The sequence below is a fragment of the Rhinopithecus roxellana genome, chromosome 5, assembly GCF_007565055.1.
Source record: "Rhinopithecus roxellana isolate Shanxi Qingling chromosome 5, ASM756505v1, whole genome shotgun sequence".
In the NCBI taxonomy this organism is placed as follows: domain Eukaryota; kingdom Metazoa; phylum Chordata; class Mammalia; order Primates; family Cercopithecidae; genus Rhinopithecus; species Rhinopithecus roxellana.
This window is the reverse complement of record NC_044553.1, coordinates 92,687,763-92,706,347: the sequence shown is the minus strand read 5'-3', so window position 1 is coordinate 92,706,347 and position 18,585 is coordinate 92,687,763. Positions and strand designations below refer to the sequence as shown.

The 18,585-nt window shown below is 37.6% G+C and overlaps 1 protein-coding gene across 1 annotated transcript in view; it reads right to left on the bottom strand.

Moving 5' to 3' along the window:
• The window catches only part of C5H14orf39 (chromosome 5 C14orf39 homolog), a 540,151-nt gene that overhangs the window by 492,793 nt on the left and 28,773 nt on the right, over positions 1-18,585 (bottom strand). The window contains exons 14-16 of the mRNA XM_010363120.1: positions 18,460-18,521; positions 16,379-16,554; positions 14,412-14,556 (exon numbers count right to left, since the gene is read on the bottom strand). Coding sequence (XP_010361422.1) covers positions 14,412-14,556; positions 16,379-16,554; positions 18,460-18,521 — 383 coding nt within the window. The remainder of the gene's footprint in view (positions 1-14,411; positions 14,557-16,378; positions 16,555-18,459; positions 18,522-18,585) is intronic.

Sequence of the window (18,585 nt, the reverse complement as noted above, 5' to 3'; positions counted from 1 at the left end):
GTTAATCCAGTAATAGACACTTAGGTTGTTTTTATGTCTTGGCTATGATGAATAATGCTGTAATGAATATGGGAGTGCAGATAGTTCTTCAACATACTAATTTCGTTTTCTTTGGATATATACCCAGAAGTGGGATTGCTGAATTATATGGTAGTTCTAATTTAAATATTTTTTTTTGAAACAACCATACTATTTTCCATCATGGCTATACCAATTTACATTCCTATCAACAGTGTACAGGTGTTGCCTTTTTTCCACACCCTAGCCAATGCTTGTTGTCTCTTGTCTTTTTCATAGTAGCCATTCTAACAGGTGTGAGAAGATATCTTATTGTGGTTTTGATTTGCATTTCTCTGATGATTAGTGATACTGAGCACCTTTTCACATACCTTTGGCCATTTGTATGTCCTTTTTTCATTTCAACTTTATTTTGGATTCAGAGAGTACACGTTCAGGTTTGTAACGTGGGTATATTGTGTGATGGTGAGGTTTGGACTACAGATGGCGCCATCACCCATGTAGTCAGCATAGTACCAAATAGGTAGTTTTTCAGCTCACACCCCCTCCCCACCTTCCTGACTCTAGTAGTTCCCAGCATCTGTTGTTCCCATTCTATGTCCACGTGTACTCAATGTTTAGCTCCTGCTAATAAGAACATGTGGTGTTTGGTTTTCTATTTCTGTGTTAGTTTGCTTAGGATAATGGTCTCCCACTGTCTCTATATTGTGACAAAGGACATGATTTTGTTCTTTTATATGGCTGCATAGTATTCCATGGTGTATATGTATTGCATTTTCTCTATCCAATATACTATCAGCGGGCACTTAGGTTGATTCCATTTCTTTGCTATTGTAATTACTGCTGCGATGAACATAAAGTGCATATGTCTTTTTGGTACAACCACTTATTTTTCTTTGGATATATATTCAGTAATGGGATTCCTGGGTTGACTGGTAGTTCTAAGAACCACTGTGACTGGCCTCTTGATGATATTTTTATTTGTCTAATGGATTTCTAATTTAGTGTTTCTCTAATGGGAGGCTGTTGCATTTCAAATTTATGCTTCCACATATTGCAAGACTGTAGCATCTCTAGGCCCAGGCATTCCTAATCATTCTGACAAACAGAAAACCTCCATGCCTCCCAAACATGCTGTAAGAGGCAGAACTGCCTCCAATTAAGAACCACTGGTTTATGAGGAAAGAAAGTACCAGTTAAACCGGCTGAATGGCAGTTTTATTTCACATGGTACATTAATAAGTGAGCACCCCATTTTATATACTAGTTTCTCAGGAGTTCTTATATATTTTGAGTAATCAGTCTGATTACTTTATGACCCAGGCAAGGTAAGTTCTGAACCTTCAGGGTGAGGCCTACATATTGGACCATGGAAACTCACTGGCATAACTCAGACTATTGAATTCTCATGGGAGCCCAAGCAGCACTTTGCCTGCTACCTGTGCAATGTGCCTCTTCTAAACTTTAGCATAAACCATCTGCATTTAAAAAAAAAAAAAAATGATAAGGTCTACCCCTTATAGATAAGGTCTATAAGGTCTACCCCAGGTAGCTTATAAAATGTAAGCATTATAATACAATATAGAAAGCAAGAATCCCCTTAAGAAGTGGTAAAATCAGGGGGCGGAGCGAGATGGCCGAATAGGAACAGCTCCAGTCTCCAACTCTCAGCGCGAGCGACACAGAAGACCGGTGATTTCTGCATTTTCAACTGAGGTACTGGGGTCATCTCACTGGGGAGTGCCAGACAATTGGTGCTGGTCAGCTGCTGCAGCCCGACCAGCGAGAGCTGAAGCAGGGCGAGGCATTGCCTCACCTGGGAAGTGCAAGGGGGAAGGGAATCCCTTTTCCTAGCCAGGGGAACTGAGACACACAACACCTGGAAAATCAGGTAATTCCCACCCCAATACTACGCTTTAAGCAAACAGGCACACCAGGAGATTATACCCACACCTGGCCGGGAGGGTCCCACGGCCACGGAGCCTCCCTCATTGCTAGCACAGCAGTCTGCAATCTAACCGAAACAGCAGCAGAGAGGCTGGGGGAGGGGCGCCCGCCTTTGCTGAGGCTTAAGTAGGTAAACAAAGCCACTGGGAAGCTCGAACTGGGTGGAGCTCACAGCAGCTCAAGGAAACCTGCCTGTCTCTGTAGACTCCACCTCTGGGGACAGGGCACAGCTAAACAACAAAAGGGGAAGCAGCAGAGGCCTGTGCAGACGCGAATGACTCTGTCTGACAGCTTTGAAGAGAGCAGTGGATCTCCCAACACGGAGGTTGAGATCTGAGAACAGACACACTGCCTGCTCAAATGGGTCCCTGACCCCTGAGAAGCCTAACTGGGAAACATCCCCCACTAGGGGCAGTCTGACACCCCACACCTCACAGCGTGGAGTACACCCCTGAGAGGAAGCTTCCAAAGTAAGAATCAGACAGGTACACTCCCTGTTCAGCAATATTCTATCTTCTGCAACCTCTGCTGCTAATACCCAGGCAAACAGGGTCTGGAGTGGACCTCAAGCAATCTCCAACAGACCTACAGCTGAGGGTCCTGACTATTAGAAGGAAAACTATCAAACAGGAAGAACACCTATACCAAAACCCCATCAGTACGTCACCATCACCAAAGACCAGAGGCAGATAAAACCACGAAGATGGGGAAGAAGCAGGGCAGAAAAGCTGGAAATTCAAGAAATAAGAGCGCATCTCCCCCTGCAAAGGAGCGCAGCTCATCGCCAGCAACGGATCAAAGCTGGTCAGAGAATGACTTTGACGAAATGAGAGAAGAAGGCTTCAGTCCATCAAACTTCTCAGAGCTAAAGGAGGAATTACGTACCCAGCGCAAAGAAACTAAAATCTTGAAAAAAGAGTGGAAGAATTGACAGCTAGAATAATTAATGCAGAATAGGTCATAAACGAAATGACAGAGATGAAAACCATGACACGAGAAATACGTGACATCCACAAGCTTCAGTAACCCACTCGATCAACTGGAAGAAAGAGTATCAGCGATTGAGGATCAAATGAATGAAATGAAGCGAGAAGAGAAACCAAAAGAAAAAAGAAGAAAAAGAAATGAACAAAGCCTGCAAGAAGTATGGGATTATGTAAAAAGACCAAATCTACGTCTGATTGGGGTGCCTGAAAGTGAGGGGGAAAATGGAACCAAGTTGGAAAACACTCTTCAGGATATCATCCAGGAGAACTTCCCCAACCTAGTAGGGCAGGCCAACATCCAAATTCAGGAAATACAGAGAACGCCACAAAGATACTCCTCGAGAAGAGCAACTCCAAGACACATAATTGCCAGATTCACCAAAGTTGAAATGAAGGAAAAAATCTTAAGGGCAGCCAGAGAGAAAGGTCGGGTTACCCACAAAGGGAAGCCCATCAGACTAACAGCAGACCTCTCAGCAGAAACTCTACAAGCCAGAGGAGAGTGAGGGCCAATATTCAACATTCTTAAAGAAAAGAATTTTCAACCCAGAATTTCATATCCAGCCAAACTAAGTTTCATAAGTGAAGGAGAAATAAAATCCTTTACTGATAAGCAAATGCTTAGAGATTTTGTCACCACCAGGCCTGCCTTACAAGAGACCCTGAAGGAACCCCTAAACATGGAAAGGAAAAACCGGTACCAGCCATTGCAAAAACATGCCAAAATGTAAAGATCATCGAGGCTAGGAAGAAACTGCATCAACTAACGAGCAAAATAACCAGTTAATATCATAATGGCAGGATCAAGTTCACACATAACAATATTAACCTTAAATGTTAATGGACTAAATGCTCCAATTAAAAGACACAGACTGGCAAACTGGATAAAGAGTCAAGACCCATCAGTCTGCTGTATTCAGGAGACCCATCTCACATGCAGAGACATACAAAGGCTCAAAATAAAGGGATGGAGGAAGATCTACCAAGCAAATGGAGAACAAAAAAAAGCAGGGGTTGCAATCCTAGTCTCTGATAAAATAGACTTTAAACCATCAAAGATCAAAAGAGACAAAGAAGGCCATTACATAATGGTAAAGGGATCAATTCAACAAGGAGAGTTAACTACCCTAAATATATATGCACCCAATACAGGAGCACCCAAATTCATAAAGCAAGTCCTTAGAGACTTACAAAGAGACTTAGACTCACATACAATAATAATGGGAGACTTCAACACTCCACTGTCAACATTAGACAGATCAACGAGACAGAAGTTAACAAGGATATCCAGGAATTGAACTCATCTCTGCACCAAGCGGACCTAATAAATATCTATAGAACTCTCCACCCCAAATCAACAGAATATACATTCTTCTCAGCACCACATCGCACTTATTGCAAAATTGACCACATAATTGGAAGTAAAGCACTCCTTAGCAAATGTAAAAGAACAGAAATTATAACAAACTGTCTCTCAGACCACAGTGCAATCAAACTAGAACTCAGGACTAAGAAACTCAATCAAAACCGCTCAACTACATGGAAACTGAACAACCTGCTCCTGAATGACTACTGGGTACATAACGAAATGAAGGCAGAAATAAAGATGTTCTTTGAAACCAATGAGAACAAAGATACAACATACCAGAATCTCTGGGACACATTTAAAGCAGTGTGTAGAGGGAAATTTATAGCACTAAATGCCCACAAGAGAAAGCTGGAAAGATCTTAAATTGACACTCTAACATCACAATTAAAAGAACTGGAGAAGCAAGAGCAAACACATTCAAAGCTAGCAGAAGGCAAGAAATAACTAAGATCAGAGCAGAACTGAAGGAGATAGAGACACAAAAAACCCTCCAAAAAATCAATGAATCCAGGAGTTGTTTTTTTGAAAAAATCAACAAAATTGACAGACCGCTAGCAAGACTAATGAAGAAGAAAAGAGAGAAGAATCAAATAGATGCAATAAAAAATGATGAAGGGGATATCACCACAGACCCCACAGAAATACAAACTACCATCAGAGAATACTGTAAACACCTCTACGCAAATAAACTAGAAAATCTAGAAGAATGGATAATTTCCTGGACACTTACACTCTTCCAAGACTAAACCAGGAAGAAGTTGAATCCCTGAATAGACCAATAGCAGGCTCTGAAATTGAGGCAATAATTAATACCCTACCAACCAAAAAAAGTCCAGGACCAGATGGATTCACAGCTGAATTCTACCAGAGGTACAAAGAGGAGCTGATACCATTCCTTCTGAAACTATTCCAATCAATAGAATAAAAGGGAATCCTCCCTAACTCATTTTATGAGGCCAGCATCATCTTGATACCGAAGCCTGGCAGAGACACAACAAAAAAAGAGAATTTTAGACCAATATCCCTGATGAACATCGATGCAAAAATCCTCAATAAAATACCAAATCCAGCAGCACATCAAAAAGTTTACCCACCACAATCAAGTTGGCTTCATCCCTGGGATGCAAGGCTGGCTCAACATATGCAAATCAATACACGTGATCCATCACATAAACAGAACCAATGACAAAAACCATATGATTATCTCAATAGATGCAGAAAAGGCCTTTGACAAAATTCACACCCCTTCATGAAAAACTCTCAATAAACTAGGTATTGATGGAACGTATCTCAAAATAATAAGAGCTATTTATGACAAACCCACAGCCAATATCATACTGAATGGGCAAAAACTGGAAGCATTCCCTTTGAAAGCCAGCACAAGAGAAGGATGCCCTCTCTCACCACTCCTATTCAACATAGTGTTGGAAGTTCTGGCTAGGGAAATCAGGCAAGAGAAAGAAATAAAGGGTATTCAGTTAGGAAAAGAAGAAGTCAAATTGTTCCTGTTTGCAGATGACATGATTGTATATTTAGAAAACCCCATTGTCTCAGCCCAAAATCTCCTTAAGCTGATAAGCAACTTCAGCAAAGTCTCAGGATACAAAATCAATGTGCAAAAATCACAAGCATTCCTATACACCAATAACAGACAAACAGAGAGCCAAATCATGAGTGAACTCCCATTTACAATTGCTACAAAGAGAATAAAATACCTAGGAATCCAACTTACAAAGGATATAAAAGACCTCTTCAAGAAGAACTACAAACCACTGCTCAATGAAATAAAAGAGGACACAAACAAATGGAAAAACATTCCATGCTCATGGATAGGAAGAATCAACATCGTGAAAATGGCTATACTGCCCAAGGTAATTTATAGATTCAATGTTATCCCCATCAAGCTACCAATGACCTTCGTCACAGAATTGGAAAAAAATACTTTGAAGTTCATACAGAACCAAAAAAGAGCCCACTTAGCCAAGACAATCCTAAGCGAAAAGACCAAAGCTGGAGGCATCACGCTACATGACTTCAAACTATACTACAAGTATATAGTAACCAAAACAGCATGGTACTGGTACCAAAACAGACAAATAGACCAATGCAACAGAACAGAGGTCTCAGAAATAACACACATCTACAACCATCTGATCTTTGACAAACCTGACAAAAACAAGAAATGGGGAAAGGATTCCCTATTTAATAAATGATGCTGGGAAAACTGGCTGGCCATATGTAGAAATCTGAAACTGGATCCCTTCCTTACACCTTATACAAAAATGAACTCAAGATGGATTAAAGGCTTAAATGTTAGACCTGAAACATAAAAACCCTAGAAGAAAGCCTAGGCAATGCCATTCAGGACATAGGCATGGACAAAGACTTCATGACTAAAACACCAAAAGCAATGGCAACAAAAGCCAAAATAGACAAATAGAATCAATTAAATTAAAGAACTTCTACACAGCAAAGGAAACTATCATCAGAGTAAACAGGCAACCTACAGAATGGGAGAAAATTTTTGCAATCTACCCATCTGACAAAGGACTAATATCCAGAATCTACAAAGAACTTAAACAAATTTATAAGGAAAAAAACATCAAAAAGTGGGCAAAGGATATGAACAGATACTTCTCAAAAGAAGACATTGATGCAGCTAACAGACACATGAAAAAAATGCTCATCATCACTGGTAATTAGATAAACACAAATCAAAACCACAATGAGATACTGTCTCATGCCAGTTAGAATGGCAATCATTAAAATGTCAGGAAACAACGGATGCTGGAGAGGATGTGGAGAAATAGGGACACTTTTACACTGTTGGTGGGAGTGTAGTTAAACTATTATGGAAGGCAGTGTGGTGATTCCTCAAGGATCTAGAACTAGAAATACCATTTGACCCAGCAATCCCATTACTGGGTATATACCCAAAGGATTATAAATCATGCTACTATAAAGACACATGCACATGTATGTTTATTGCAGCACTATTCACAATAGCGAAGACTTGGGACCAACCCAAATGTACATCAATGATAGAATGGATTAAGAAAATGTGGCCCATATACATCATGGAATACTATGCAGCCATAAAAAGGATGAGTTCATGTTCTTTGCAGGGACATGGATGCAGCTGGAAACCATCATTCTCAGCAAACTATCACAAGAACAGAAAACCAAACACCACAAGTTCTCACCCATAGGTGGAAATTGACCAATGAGAACACATGGACACAGGGTGGGGAATATCACACACGGGGGCCTGTCAGGGAGTCGGGGGCTGGGGGAGGGATAGCATTAGGAGAAATACCCAATGTAGATGATGACTTGATGGGTGCAGCAAACCAACATGGCACATGTATACCTACGTAACAAATCTGCACTTTGTGCACATGTACCCTAGAACTTAAAGCATAATTTAAAAAAAGAAGTTTAGATTTTGTATGTAATCAAACCCAATTATTTTATTTTGCTTCTTCTTCCACCGTTTTCATGCTTAGAGAACCCTTCCTCCTAAGATTTGTATATTCACCTATATTTCCTCTGAAATATATTGTGGTTAACGTTTTCTCATATAATTTAATGCATCTGTAACTTCTATTGATGTACAGTGTAAGATGAGTGCCTATTTTACCCCTATTAATTTGTAGTCTATCATTATCACATTATAAAATCTTTGGTTTCAAGACTTTCTAGCCCATACCATTGATCAATCAGTCCTTGAAACCATTATCATGCCTTTTATTACTCTAGCTTTATAGGATGTTTGAATATTTAGAAAGTAAGTTTTCCTCACCAATCTGTTTCATAATGTTTAGGATTTATAATTAAATCCACTCTTTCACTCTTAATATAGGGATTTTGTCAATTTTGTCAATTATTTTCAAATAATCAACTTTGACTTTATGAATTTTTTCTATTGTTTGTTTCCCCATTTCACTGATTTCTCTTACTATTTTATTTCTTCATTCTACTTCAGGTTTGCTTAGTTCTTCTTTTTCTAGATTCTCAAAATGAAATCTTAAGTCACTGATTTTAGGCCTTTCTTCTTTTTTATTAATTATATAATTATTAAATTATTTAAAGCTATTGTTTTGCTCTGGCTCTGGCAACATCCCATAATTTTTGATAGGCTGGATTTTCATAATGCAGTTTAAAATCTTTCCTAAAAGGGAACCCACTGCCTTGAAAGGAAGGACCCAGTCCTGGTAGAATTCATCACCCCCTAAATAAAGAGCCCTTGGGCCCTGAATAACCAGCAGTGATACCCAGGTAGTATGCTGTGGGCCTTGGTCTCTGAGAGGTGCTGTTTTTAGTTTTGACCCAGCACATTCTCAGCTCTGGTGACTATGGTAAAAGACCCCATCTGTTTAAGAAAAGCAGAGGAAAAAGTAAAGGGCATTTTATCTTGCACACTAGGTACCAGCTCAACCACAATGGAGTAGAATAAGCATGATTTTGGGGTCCCTGAGTCCAGGCCTAGGCTCTTGGATAGCATTTCTGGACCTTCCCTGGGCCAGAGGGGAGCCCACTGCCCTGAAGAATGAGTCCCATGCCTGGCATCATTCACTGAAGAGCCCTTGGGCTTCGAGTGGACATCAGCAGTGTCCTGGCAGACACCCACCATGAGCTGATGGTGTTAGGGGCCACAGGGAGAGGCTCCTCTGCCTGTGGAAAGGGAGGGAAGAGCAGCAAGGACTTTGTATTGTCGTTTCAGTATCAGCTTAGCCACAGTAGAATAGAACATTGGGCAAATTACTAAGGTTTTTGACTCTAATCCCAAACTCCTAGACAGCATCTCTGGACCTGCCCAGGGCCAGAGGATCTAGCCACCCGAAGGGATGGACACAAATCTGGCTGGCTTCACCACCTGCTGATCACAGAGCTTTAGGGCCTTCAGTGAACATAGGTTTTAGCCAGGTAGTAGTTACAGAAGACCTTAGCCAAGACCCAATGCTGTGCTGGCTTCAGGTATGGCCCAGTGCAGTCCTAGTTGAGATGGCCACAGGTGTGCTTGCGTCACACCTCCCCCCACTCCAGGCAGCTCAGCACAGAGAGAGAGGCTCCATTTGTTTGGGAGAAAGCAAGGGAAAATAACAAGTCTCTGCCTGGTAATCCAGAGAATTCTTCCAGATCTTATCCAAGACCACCAAGGCTGTACTCTCTGAGTCTGCAAAAACCACAGGGTTATTGGACTTGGAGCCCAAGTCCTTTTGAACACTTGGAAAGCCTCCTCAAGAAAGACAGGCACATACAAGCCCAGACTGCAAAGACTATAGTAAATACCTAATTCTTCAGTGCCTAGACACCAACAACAACTACAAGCATCAAGATTATCCAGGAAAACATGAACTCACCAAATGAACTAGAAAAATCACCAGGGACCAGTCCTGGGCAAACAGAGATACATGACCTTTCTGACAGATAATTCCAAATACCTGTTTTGAGGAAACTCAAAGATATTCAAGATAACAAAGAGAAGATATTCAGAATTCTATCAGATAAATTTAACAAAGAGATTTAAATAATTAAAAAGAATCAAGCAGAAATTCCAGAGTTGAAAAATGCAACCAGAATACTGAACAGTTCATGAGAGTCTCTTAACAGCAGAATTAATCAAGCAGAAGAATTAGTGAACTCGAAAACAGGCTATTTGGAAATACATAGTCAGAGGAGATTTTAAATAGTATAAAAAAGAATGAAGCACACCTGCAAGATCTAGAAAATAGCCTCAAAAGGGCAACTCTAAGAGTCACTGGCCTTAAAGAGGCGATAGAGAAAGAGACGGGAGTAGAAAATTTATTCAAAGAGATAATAATAGAAAACTTACCAAACCTAAAGAAAGATATCCAGATTCAAGTACAAGAAGGTTATAGAACACCAAACAGATTTAACCCAAAGAAGACCAGTTCAAGGCAACTAATGCTCAAATTCTCAAAGGTCAAGGATAAAGAAAGGATCCTAAAAGCAGCAAGAGAAAAGAAATAAATAACATACAATGGAGCTCCAATATGTCTGGCAGCAGACTTTTCAGTGGAAACCGTACAGGCCAGGAGAGAGTAGCATGACGTATTTAATGTGCTGAAGGAAAAAAACTCTTACACTAGAATAGTACATCTGGCAAAAATATCCTTCAAACATGAAGAGAAATAAAGACCTTCCCAAACAAACAAAAGCTGAGGGGTTTCATCAACACAACTGTCCTATAAGAAATGCTAAAGGCAGTTCTTTGATCTGAAAGAAAACAATGTTAGTCAGCAAGAAGAAATCAACTGAAGGTACAAAACTCACTGACAATAGTAAGCACATAGAAAAACAGAATATTATAACACTGTAATTGTGATGTGTAAACTACTCTTATTTTAAGTAGAAAGACTAAATGATGAACCAAGCAAAAATAATAACTACAACAACTTTCCATGACACAGACAGTACAGTAAGACATAAAGAGAAACAGCAAAAAGTTAGAATGCCAGGGGATTAAGTTAAAGTGTAGAGTTTTTATTAGCTTTATTTTTGCATGTTTGTTTATGTAATTTGTGTTAAGTTGTCATCAGTTTAAAATAATGGGTTAAAAGATAGAATTTCAGGCTTGACACAGTGGCTCACTCCTGTAATCCCAGCACTTTGGGAGGCCAAGGCAGGCAGATTACAAGGTCAGGAGATGGAGACCATCCTGGCCAACATGGCGAAACCCCGTCTCTACTAAAGTACAAAAAAAAAAAAATTTGCCAGGCGTGGTGGCACGCACCTGTAGTCACAGCTACTCAGGAGGATGAGGCAGGGGAATCACTTGAACTCGGGAGGTGGAGGTTGCAGTGAGCCGAGATTGTGCCAACTGCACTCCAGCCTGGTGAGAGAGTAAGATGTGTCTCAAAAAAAAAAAAAAAAGATAGCCTTTCGAGCCTCATGGTAACCTCAGTCAAAAAACAGACAATGGATACACCAAAAATAAAAAGGAAGAAATTAAATCACACCATCAGAGAAAATCACCTTCACTAAAAGGAAGACAGGAAGAAAGGAAAAAAGGAATGAGATCCTGTGATTTGCAACAACATGGATGGAACTAGAGGTCATTATGTTAAATGAAATAAGCCAGGCACAGAAAGACAAACCGCATATTCTCACTTATTTGTGGGACCTAAAAATAAAAACAATTGAACTCACGGAGATAGGGAGTAGAAGGATGACTACCAGAGGCTGGGAAAGGTTGGGGGGTGGGGGATCGGGGATAGGTGGGAATGGTTAATGGGTACAAAAAACATAGCAAGAATGAATAGGACCTAGTATTTGATAGCACAATAGGGTGACTATAGTCAACAAATCTAATTGTACATTTTAAAATAACTAAAATAGTATAATTGGATTGTTTGTAGGACAAAGAATAAATGTTTGAGGGGATGGATACCCTTACTTTCTATGATATGATTATTTCACATTGCATGCCTGTATCAAAATATCTTACGTAACCCCATAAATATATACATCTACTATGTACCCATAAAACCTAAAAATAAATAAATAAAATTTTTTTCTGATTTATCTCATGATTTCTTCTTTGATCTATGGCCTACATATTTAGGATTTTCTTAGATATCACATTGAGTTCTAATTTAATTCCGCTGTGGTCAGAGAACATACTCTGATTTCAATCCTTTTAAATTCATTAAGACTCATTTTATGGCCCAGAATATGGTATATCTTGCTGAAGGTACCATCAGAACCTGAAAAGAATATATATGCTGCCGTTGTTGGATGTGATGTACTATAAAGGTCAATTAGATCAAGGTGATTGATGATGTTATTCAGATCTTATTAAAGATCTTTACTGATTGTGTTGTCTAATTCTACCAGCTGCTAAAAGAGGAGTATTAAAAACCTCTATGTTTGAATTTTTGTATATTTTTCCCTTTAATTCTGTTACTTTTTGTTTCATGTGTTTTGAAGCTGTTATTAGGCTTTACACATTTGTGACTGTTATAGCTTCCTTATGAACTGACTTTTTTATCTTTATGAAATGTTCCTCTCATTTCTAGTAATATTCTTTAAGACTACCAGAAATTATATTAATATAGCCACTGTGACCTTTTAATGCTTAATTTTCATGATACATCATTTTCCATCCATTTACTGTCAACCTGTCTTTGCCTTTATATTTAAAGTATGTTTCTTGCCGGGCGCGGTGGCTCAAGCCTGTAATCCCAGCACTTTGGGAGGCCGAGACGGGCGGATCACAAGGTCAGGAGATCGAGACCATCCTGGCGAACACGGTGAAACCCCGTCTCTACTAAAAATACAAAAAAAACTAGCCGGGCGAGGTGGCGGGCGCCTGTAGTCCCAGCTATTCGGGAGGCTGAGGCAGGAGAATGGCGTAAACCCGGGAGGTGGAGCTTGCAGTGAGCTGAGATCCGGCCACTGCACTCCAGCCCGGGCGACAGAGCGAGACTCCGCCTCAAAAAAAAAAAAAAATAATAAAGTATGTTTCTTATAGATAGCTTATATTTGGGTCTTGCTTTTTTTTTTTCCCCATTCTTACAATCTTTGTCTTTTAATGAGTGTTTAGCCCATTCACACAATGTAATTATTAAAAAGCACATTCTTTGGTGTAAAATTTATTTGTTTTATGATTTTTTTACTGTGTGTATTTTTTTTATTATACTTTAAGTTCTAGGGTACATGTGCACAACCGTGTATATGTTTTTTATTGTTTCTTTTCTGCCTTTTGGGGTTGAATTTTTTAGAATTTCATTTTAATTTATCATCAATCTTATTTTCAATGTTTTCTTGATTATTCTTGACCACTTTCCCCCAGGACAGTTTTTAATTATTTTGCCAATCTCCTTTCCCAATCCCACCACCACAGAAACAAAACAAAAAATTAAATATAATCTTGTCAGGATTATAATTAGATTTGAATTGGACTATATTTATAAATTGTATTGGGAAGAAATTTATCTTTACAATATTTTCTTCCTATACGAGTACTGCATGTGTTTACGTATTCATTAACTTTTTTCAGTCGTTTTGTAGTTTTCCTTATTCATAGTATACATGTTTCCTGTTAAATTTATATACATACATTTTGCATTCATGTTATTATTGTAAATGAGAATTAAGTAACTATAGTCTATTTTCATGCCCAGCATACTCCTAGGAATTACTTGTTTTTAAAATAAGCATTTAAATAAAAAATGAGACAAAAGTTGAAGATGTAAAATACTATAACATGTATGTTACTATATCATCCATCAATAAATTTGTAATTTCAACAATTTAATGTCAGAGATATGCAAATAAAATATTCTAATCCACATAAAATTGGCTAAATGTAATTAACTTAAATGAGCAATAACAATATTACTCATATCACATTGATATTTATGTAGGATTATTAAGTGGTTGGTACTTTTCTAAGTGCTTTATGTGTATAAACTCTAATACTCACAAACCCTATGATAATAGTTATTATTTCATTTTACAGATAAGGAAACCAAGCCACCTACCCAAAATCCCACATCTGGTACATATCTCAGTAGTCTGGCTTCAAAGTCTAGTTTTAACCACTACACTGTATTGTTTCGACTTTTTGAATAAAGCATGTCTCAGTTTTCAGCTTTAATTTCTACATATAGAAATAAGCACTTTATCATGATTCATATCACTGAACAGTAGAAACCAATATTAGGTCTTTTAAAATTAACCAGTGATAATGCTGCTATGTATACACATGTAGTTGAAAAGACCAATTTATAATATGGAATATTTTTATGTTGAGAATTCTAGTTTGTCTGAAAGTTAGACACATTAACTATCAAGTCAAATTCATTTTTTAAACTGCCTTTAGCTGTAATTTAAATTATCCCTATCCTGAGATCAGTTTTTAATGAACAGATGTCAATATGAGGCATTCGAAGTTGAAAACAAAAAGGTAATAGAGAACTTTGTCATACTATCAATACTCAGAAATTTTTTTAAATGCTTCTGTTGATAATCTGCCCCAAGACAGTTTTGTATTAAAGAACTAAAATTACTCAAAGTTCCAGAGCACAATTTTTAGAAATAAAACTTTTGGCTTCTCATATTACCTGATCTGATGAGATTTCTGTATCAAATACAGAAGAATCAAATAAATTCAATCCAGGTGATCTAGAAGTATAACTCATAAGAAAAGAAAGTCCAGGGGATTCCTTTTGTGTTTGAACTTCAGGTACTGCATTTCTATTTCTGTTACTGAGAAATAAGAAATCATCAAAATGTTAAAAATCTATTATTATACACTGAATACTGGTAAGCATCACAAGCAACAGCATAGAGGTGAGAATTAGCACAGTAGGGAAACATAGGAAGTAGTTATTGAAGTGACAATCCTATGGAGAAAGGTGGAGACTAATGTTAAATAAAGTAGAACAATCAATTTGGGGATAATAACTATGAAAACCTACTGTGAATATCCTGTCAGGCTCTATTCTAGGTTCTTCCATAGGCATAACTTACTTATTCTTCACAAGAACCCTATGAAATAGGTACTGTTACTATCACTTCCATTTTACAGTAGGGAATTTTGAAGCATAGAAAGGTTAAATGATTTGCTTAAAAGAATAATAAGTACCAGAAGTGGCAGGTGAATGCAGCAATCCCAGTTCAAAGTCCAAGCTCTTAACCTTGACACTGTACTGTCTTCAAGATTTTGAATGCCAGTGACAAGATTTTAGTGTTGATGAGAAGCCAGCCATTACAGTGATGTATAAGGAAGTTAAATTATAATATGATTTGGGAAAAATAATTAGACAAGACAGTTTATACCAGTGGTTAAAAGCATGGATTCTAGAGCCAGAACGGCCTGGGCTTAAATTTCTATTCTAATGTTGATTAGTTGTATCACCTGTGATTCTGTTTCCTCTTCTGTAAAATAAGGATAATAATGTACCTACACCTAATAAGGTTGGTGTGAAAATTAAATGAGCAGTATTTATAAAATGTCTAGAGCAGTGCCTTGCACATTTTGTTAAGTGTTTGTTAAATTTAATAGAAATCTGATGATACTGTCATAACTATCTCTATTACCATGAATGAGTCACTTAACTTTACAGATCATAGTTTTCTCATCCATGGAGAGAGGTTTTAGCGTATGAGCTCACATTCTTTCACAGTTCTCAGGTTTGATGACAGGTTCCATTTTGAATGCACTGTGCTTGAGTTAACATCATGACATTCAAATCAGTAACACTTATTAGCAATTTAAAATGCGGAAGTAGAGCACAGGTCTGATGCAAAACAACCCTCATGAAGTGAAATCCGCTTGACATATGTTTTAGAGAAACCTCAGGGTTCAGTGTTAAGGAGGAGGATGGACTAAACAGAAAGGTTAAGTACAGCACTATTTTCTTGGCTGCAAACTACAAATATGTGGTTTCCAAAATTTAATAATCATGTGAGAGATATTTATGCCTAAAGAGCTTGCTTAATAGAAACGGCAAGTCTTGCTTCAGACACTACAACATATGAAGAAATGACTGACGGAACATTAATTGATGATAAGTCTACATTCTACCATATGTGACAACAGCTTTTTAGCTTGACTTTTTTTTTTTTTAAATAGAGTCTCACTATGTTGCTCAGGCTGGATTCAAATTCCTGGGCTCAAGGAATTCTCCTCCCTTAGTGTCCCAAATAGCTGGGACTGCAGGCACATGCCTCTATGCTAGGCTTAGCTTGACATTTTAAATTTTCTTTATCCTTTGGAAAAATCTTAAATCTACACACTATTGCTTTATAAGTACATGGGATTTATGCCATCTTCAGCTAAATGTTGCAGGAAAAATGGGGAAGAGGGTCTATGAAACAGGAACAGCAGGGTATTAATAATTGTTAAAACAGGGTGAGGGTAAATGGAGGTGTGTTATATTAGTCTTTCTCTTCTTTGCATGTCTGAAATACTACATAATAAAAATTTGTTAAAGTTACAGGTACTAGGCATCTTACTATTCCTATCAGTTATTTATATAATTCAACACACAGATAATTTAACAGTAGTTATTAATTAAAATCCTACATTTCGAATGGGGGGGTTTTAGGGAATTTTATTTTCTCCAATGACTCAGATGCTTTCACAGCTTCAGGAGTTCCTAAAAATATAGGAATTTCAGATGTTCGTGGAAAATTCTCAGCTCTCTCTTCTTCGTCACTATCATTTTCTATTGGCTTCCCAAAATGTTCAGTATATATAGCCTGCAAATTCAAAGTAACATAAAAAACAAATGCTGTGGCATAAATGACACACATAAAAATGCATGAGGAAAATACCTTATTAATCCATGATGTTAACATTTCACAGACAAAATAAGTGAAATAAGAATAACTGGTGAAAGTGATACTAAAACATATACCAAAATATAGAAAAATAAATATTTATCCGATTTTTTCTTTTCTTTCCAGTTCCATCTTCCACTCCTACCTGAAAAAGTAAATGACAGCCAGAACATATTGGAATTGATGAAAAAAAATGATTAGGAATGATTTTTCTTTTAAAATTTCCACAATATGCTCTTTGGGTGAACAATTACATATGCTATCTCCTTGAAAGTGAAAAATGATGTACTTTTAAGCAATCTTGCTCTCACTGATTAATTTCATTTTCACACTTTTTTGACCTTATAAATCTGTTATGCTACTTTCTCTACAATAATTGAGAATCTGAATACTAATTTTCCTTTATGTCATTTTGTAGAATAGAGATATGATTTGTCAAATATGCTTGTTATGCCAAATCCCATTACAGAAATAATCTGGGTCCCTTCATCAAAAAATGTGCTTATTACTTGTGTTTTTTTTACAGCAAAATACTACTTGATGTTTCTCTTATTTTAACCTTTAATAGTTAGACTGAACTTGATATACATTGTTTACATCTATCATCAGGAAAGTGTTCCACTATTTAAATAATGCTTTCAAGATACTTTTATAGCAACCACTGCTCTTGAATTGCCGTGGTGAATCATTCAATCTTACCAAATAAAATTATTTTTATCAATCATTATTTAGTTGTGGTCAAGATACACTGTCACTTACTAATGATAACTTTTTGTATATGTTTTTTAATTTTTTAAAAAATTTGGCCGGGCGCGGTGGCTCAAGCCTGTAATCCCAGCACTTTGGGAGGCCGAGACAGGCGGATCACGAGGTCAGGAGATCGAGACCATCCTGGCTAACCCGGTGAAACCCCGTCTCTACTAAAAAATACAAAAAGCTAGCCGGGCGAGGTGGCAGGCGCCTGTAGTCCCAGCTATTTGGGAGGCTGAGGCAGGAGAATGGCGTAAACCCGGGAGGCGGAGCTTGCAGTGAGCCGAGATCTGGCCACTGCACTCCAGCCTGGGCGACAGAGCAAGACTCCGTCTCAAAAAAAAAAAAAAAAAAAAAAAAAAAAAAAAAAAAAAAAAATTTATTGATGCATAATAGTTTACATAGTTTTGGGATACATGTGATAATTTAACACATTCATGTAATTTGTAAATATCAAATCAGTGTAGTTGGGATATCCATCACCTTAAATATTTGTCTTTTCTTCATGCTAGAAACTTTGACTTATTCTCTCCTAGCTATTTTGACAGGTACAATAGATGGCTGTAAGCTGTAGTCACTATACTGATCTATCTAACACAAGGCCTTATTTCTTTTATCAAACTATATAGTTGCATCCATTAATCAGCTTCTCTACATTCTGCCTTCCCCACTACCCTTCCTGGACTCTGGTAACCACCAATCTATACTGTATCATCTTGAAACTCGCTTTTTTAGCTCCCACATATGAGTGAGAAGATGTGATATTTGTCTTTCTGCGCTTGTTTTATTTTGCTTAACATAATGACCACCAGTTCCATCCATGTTGCTGCAAATAACTAAATTTCACTCTTTTTCATGGATGAATAATATATTTTTGTATATTTTCATATAAAATGTTTGTGGCTTCATCTTTTAATCTGAAAAACAGAATGTGTAACTCTCTAGAAACATGATCACCAAGCTGACAACATCTCACATAAACCACATAAATCATTGTACTAAATCTGAAATTTAGTCATAATATTTTAAATTGGAATTTTTGCTTAGAAATTAGAAATAAAATATTGGACTTACTTGTGAAGTACATTTTGATTCTCTTACTTGTCTTACTGTCCCTTTATCTCCATACTCAGCATCTGCTGTCATATAAGAACAAACTATTTTTCTCTTTTTGTAATTGTATTGTAAAATAAAACATTA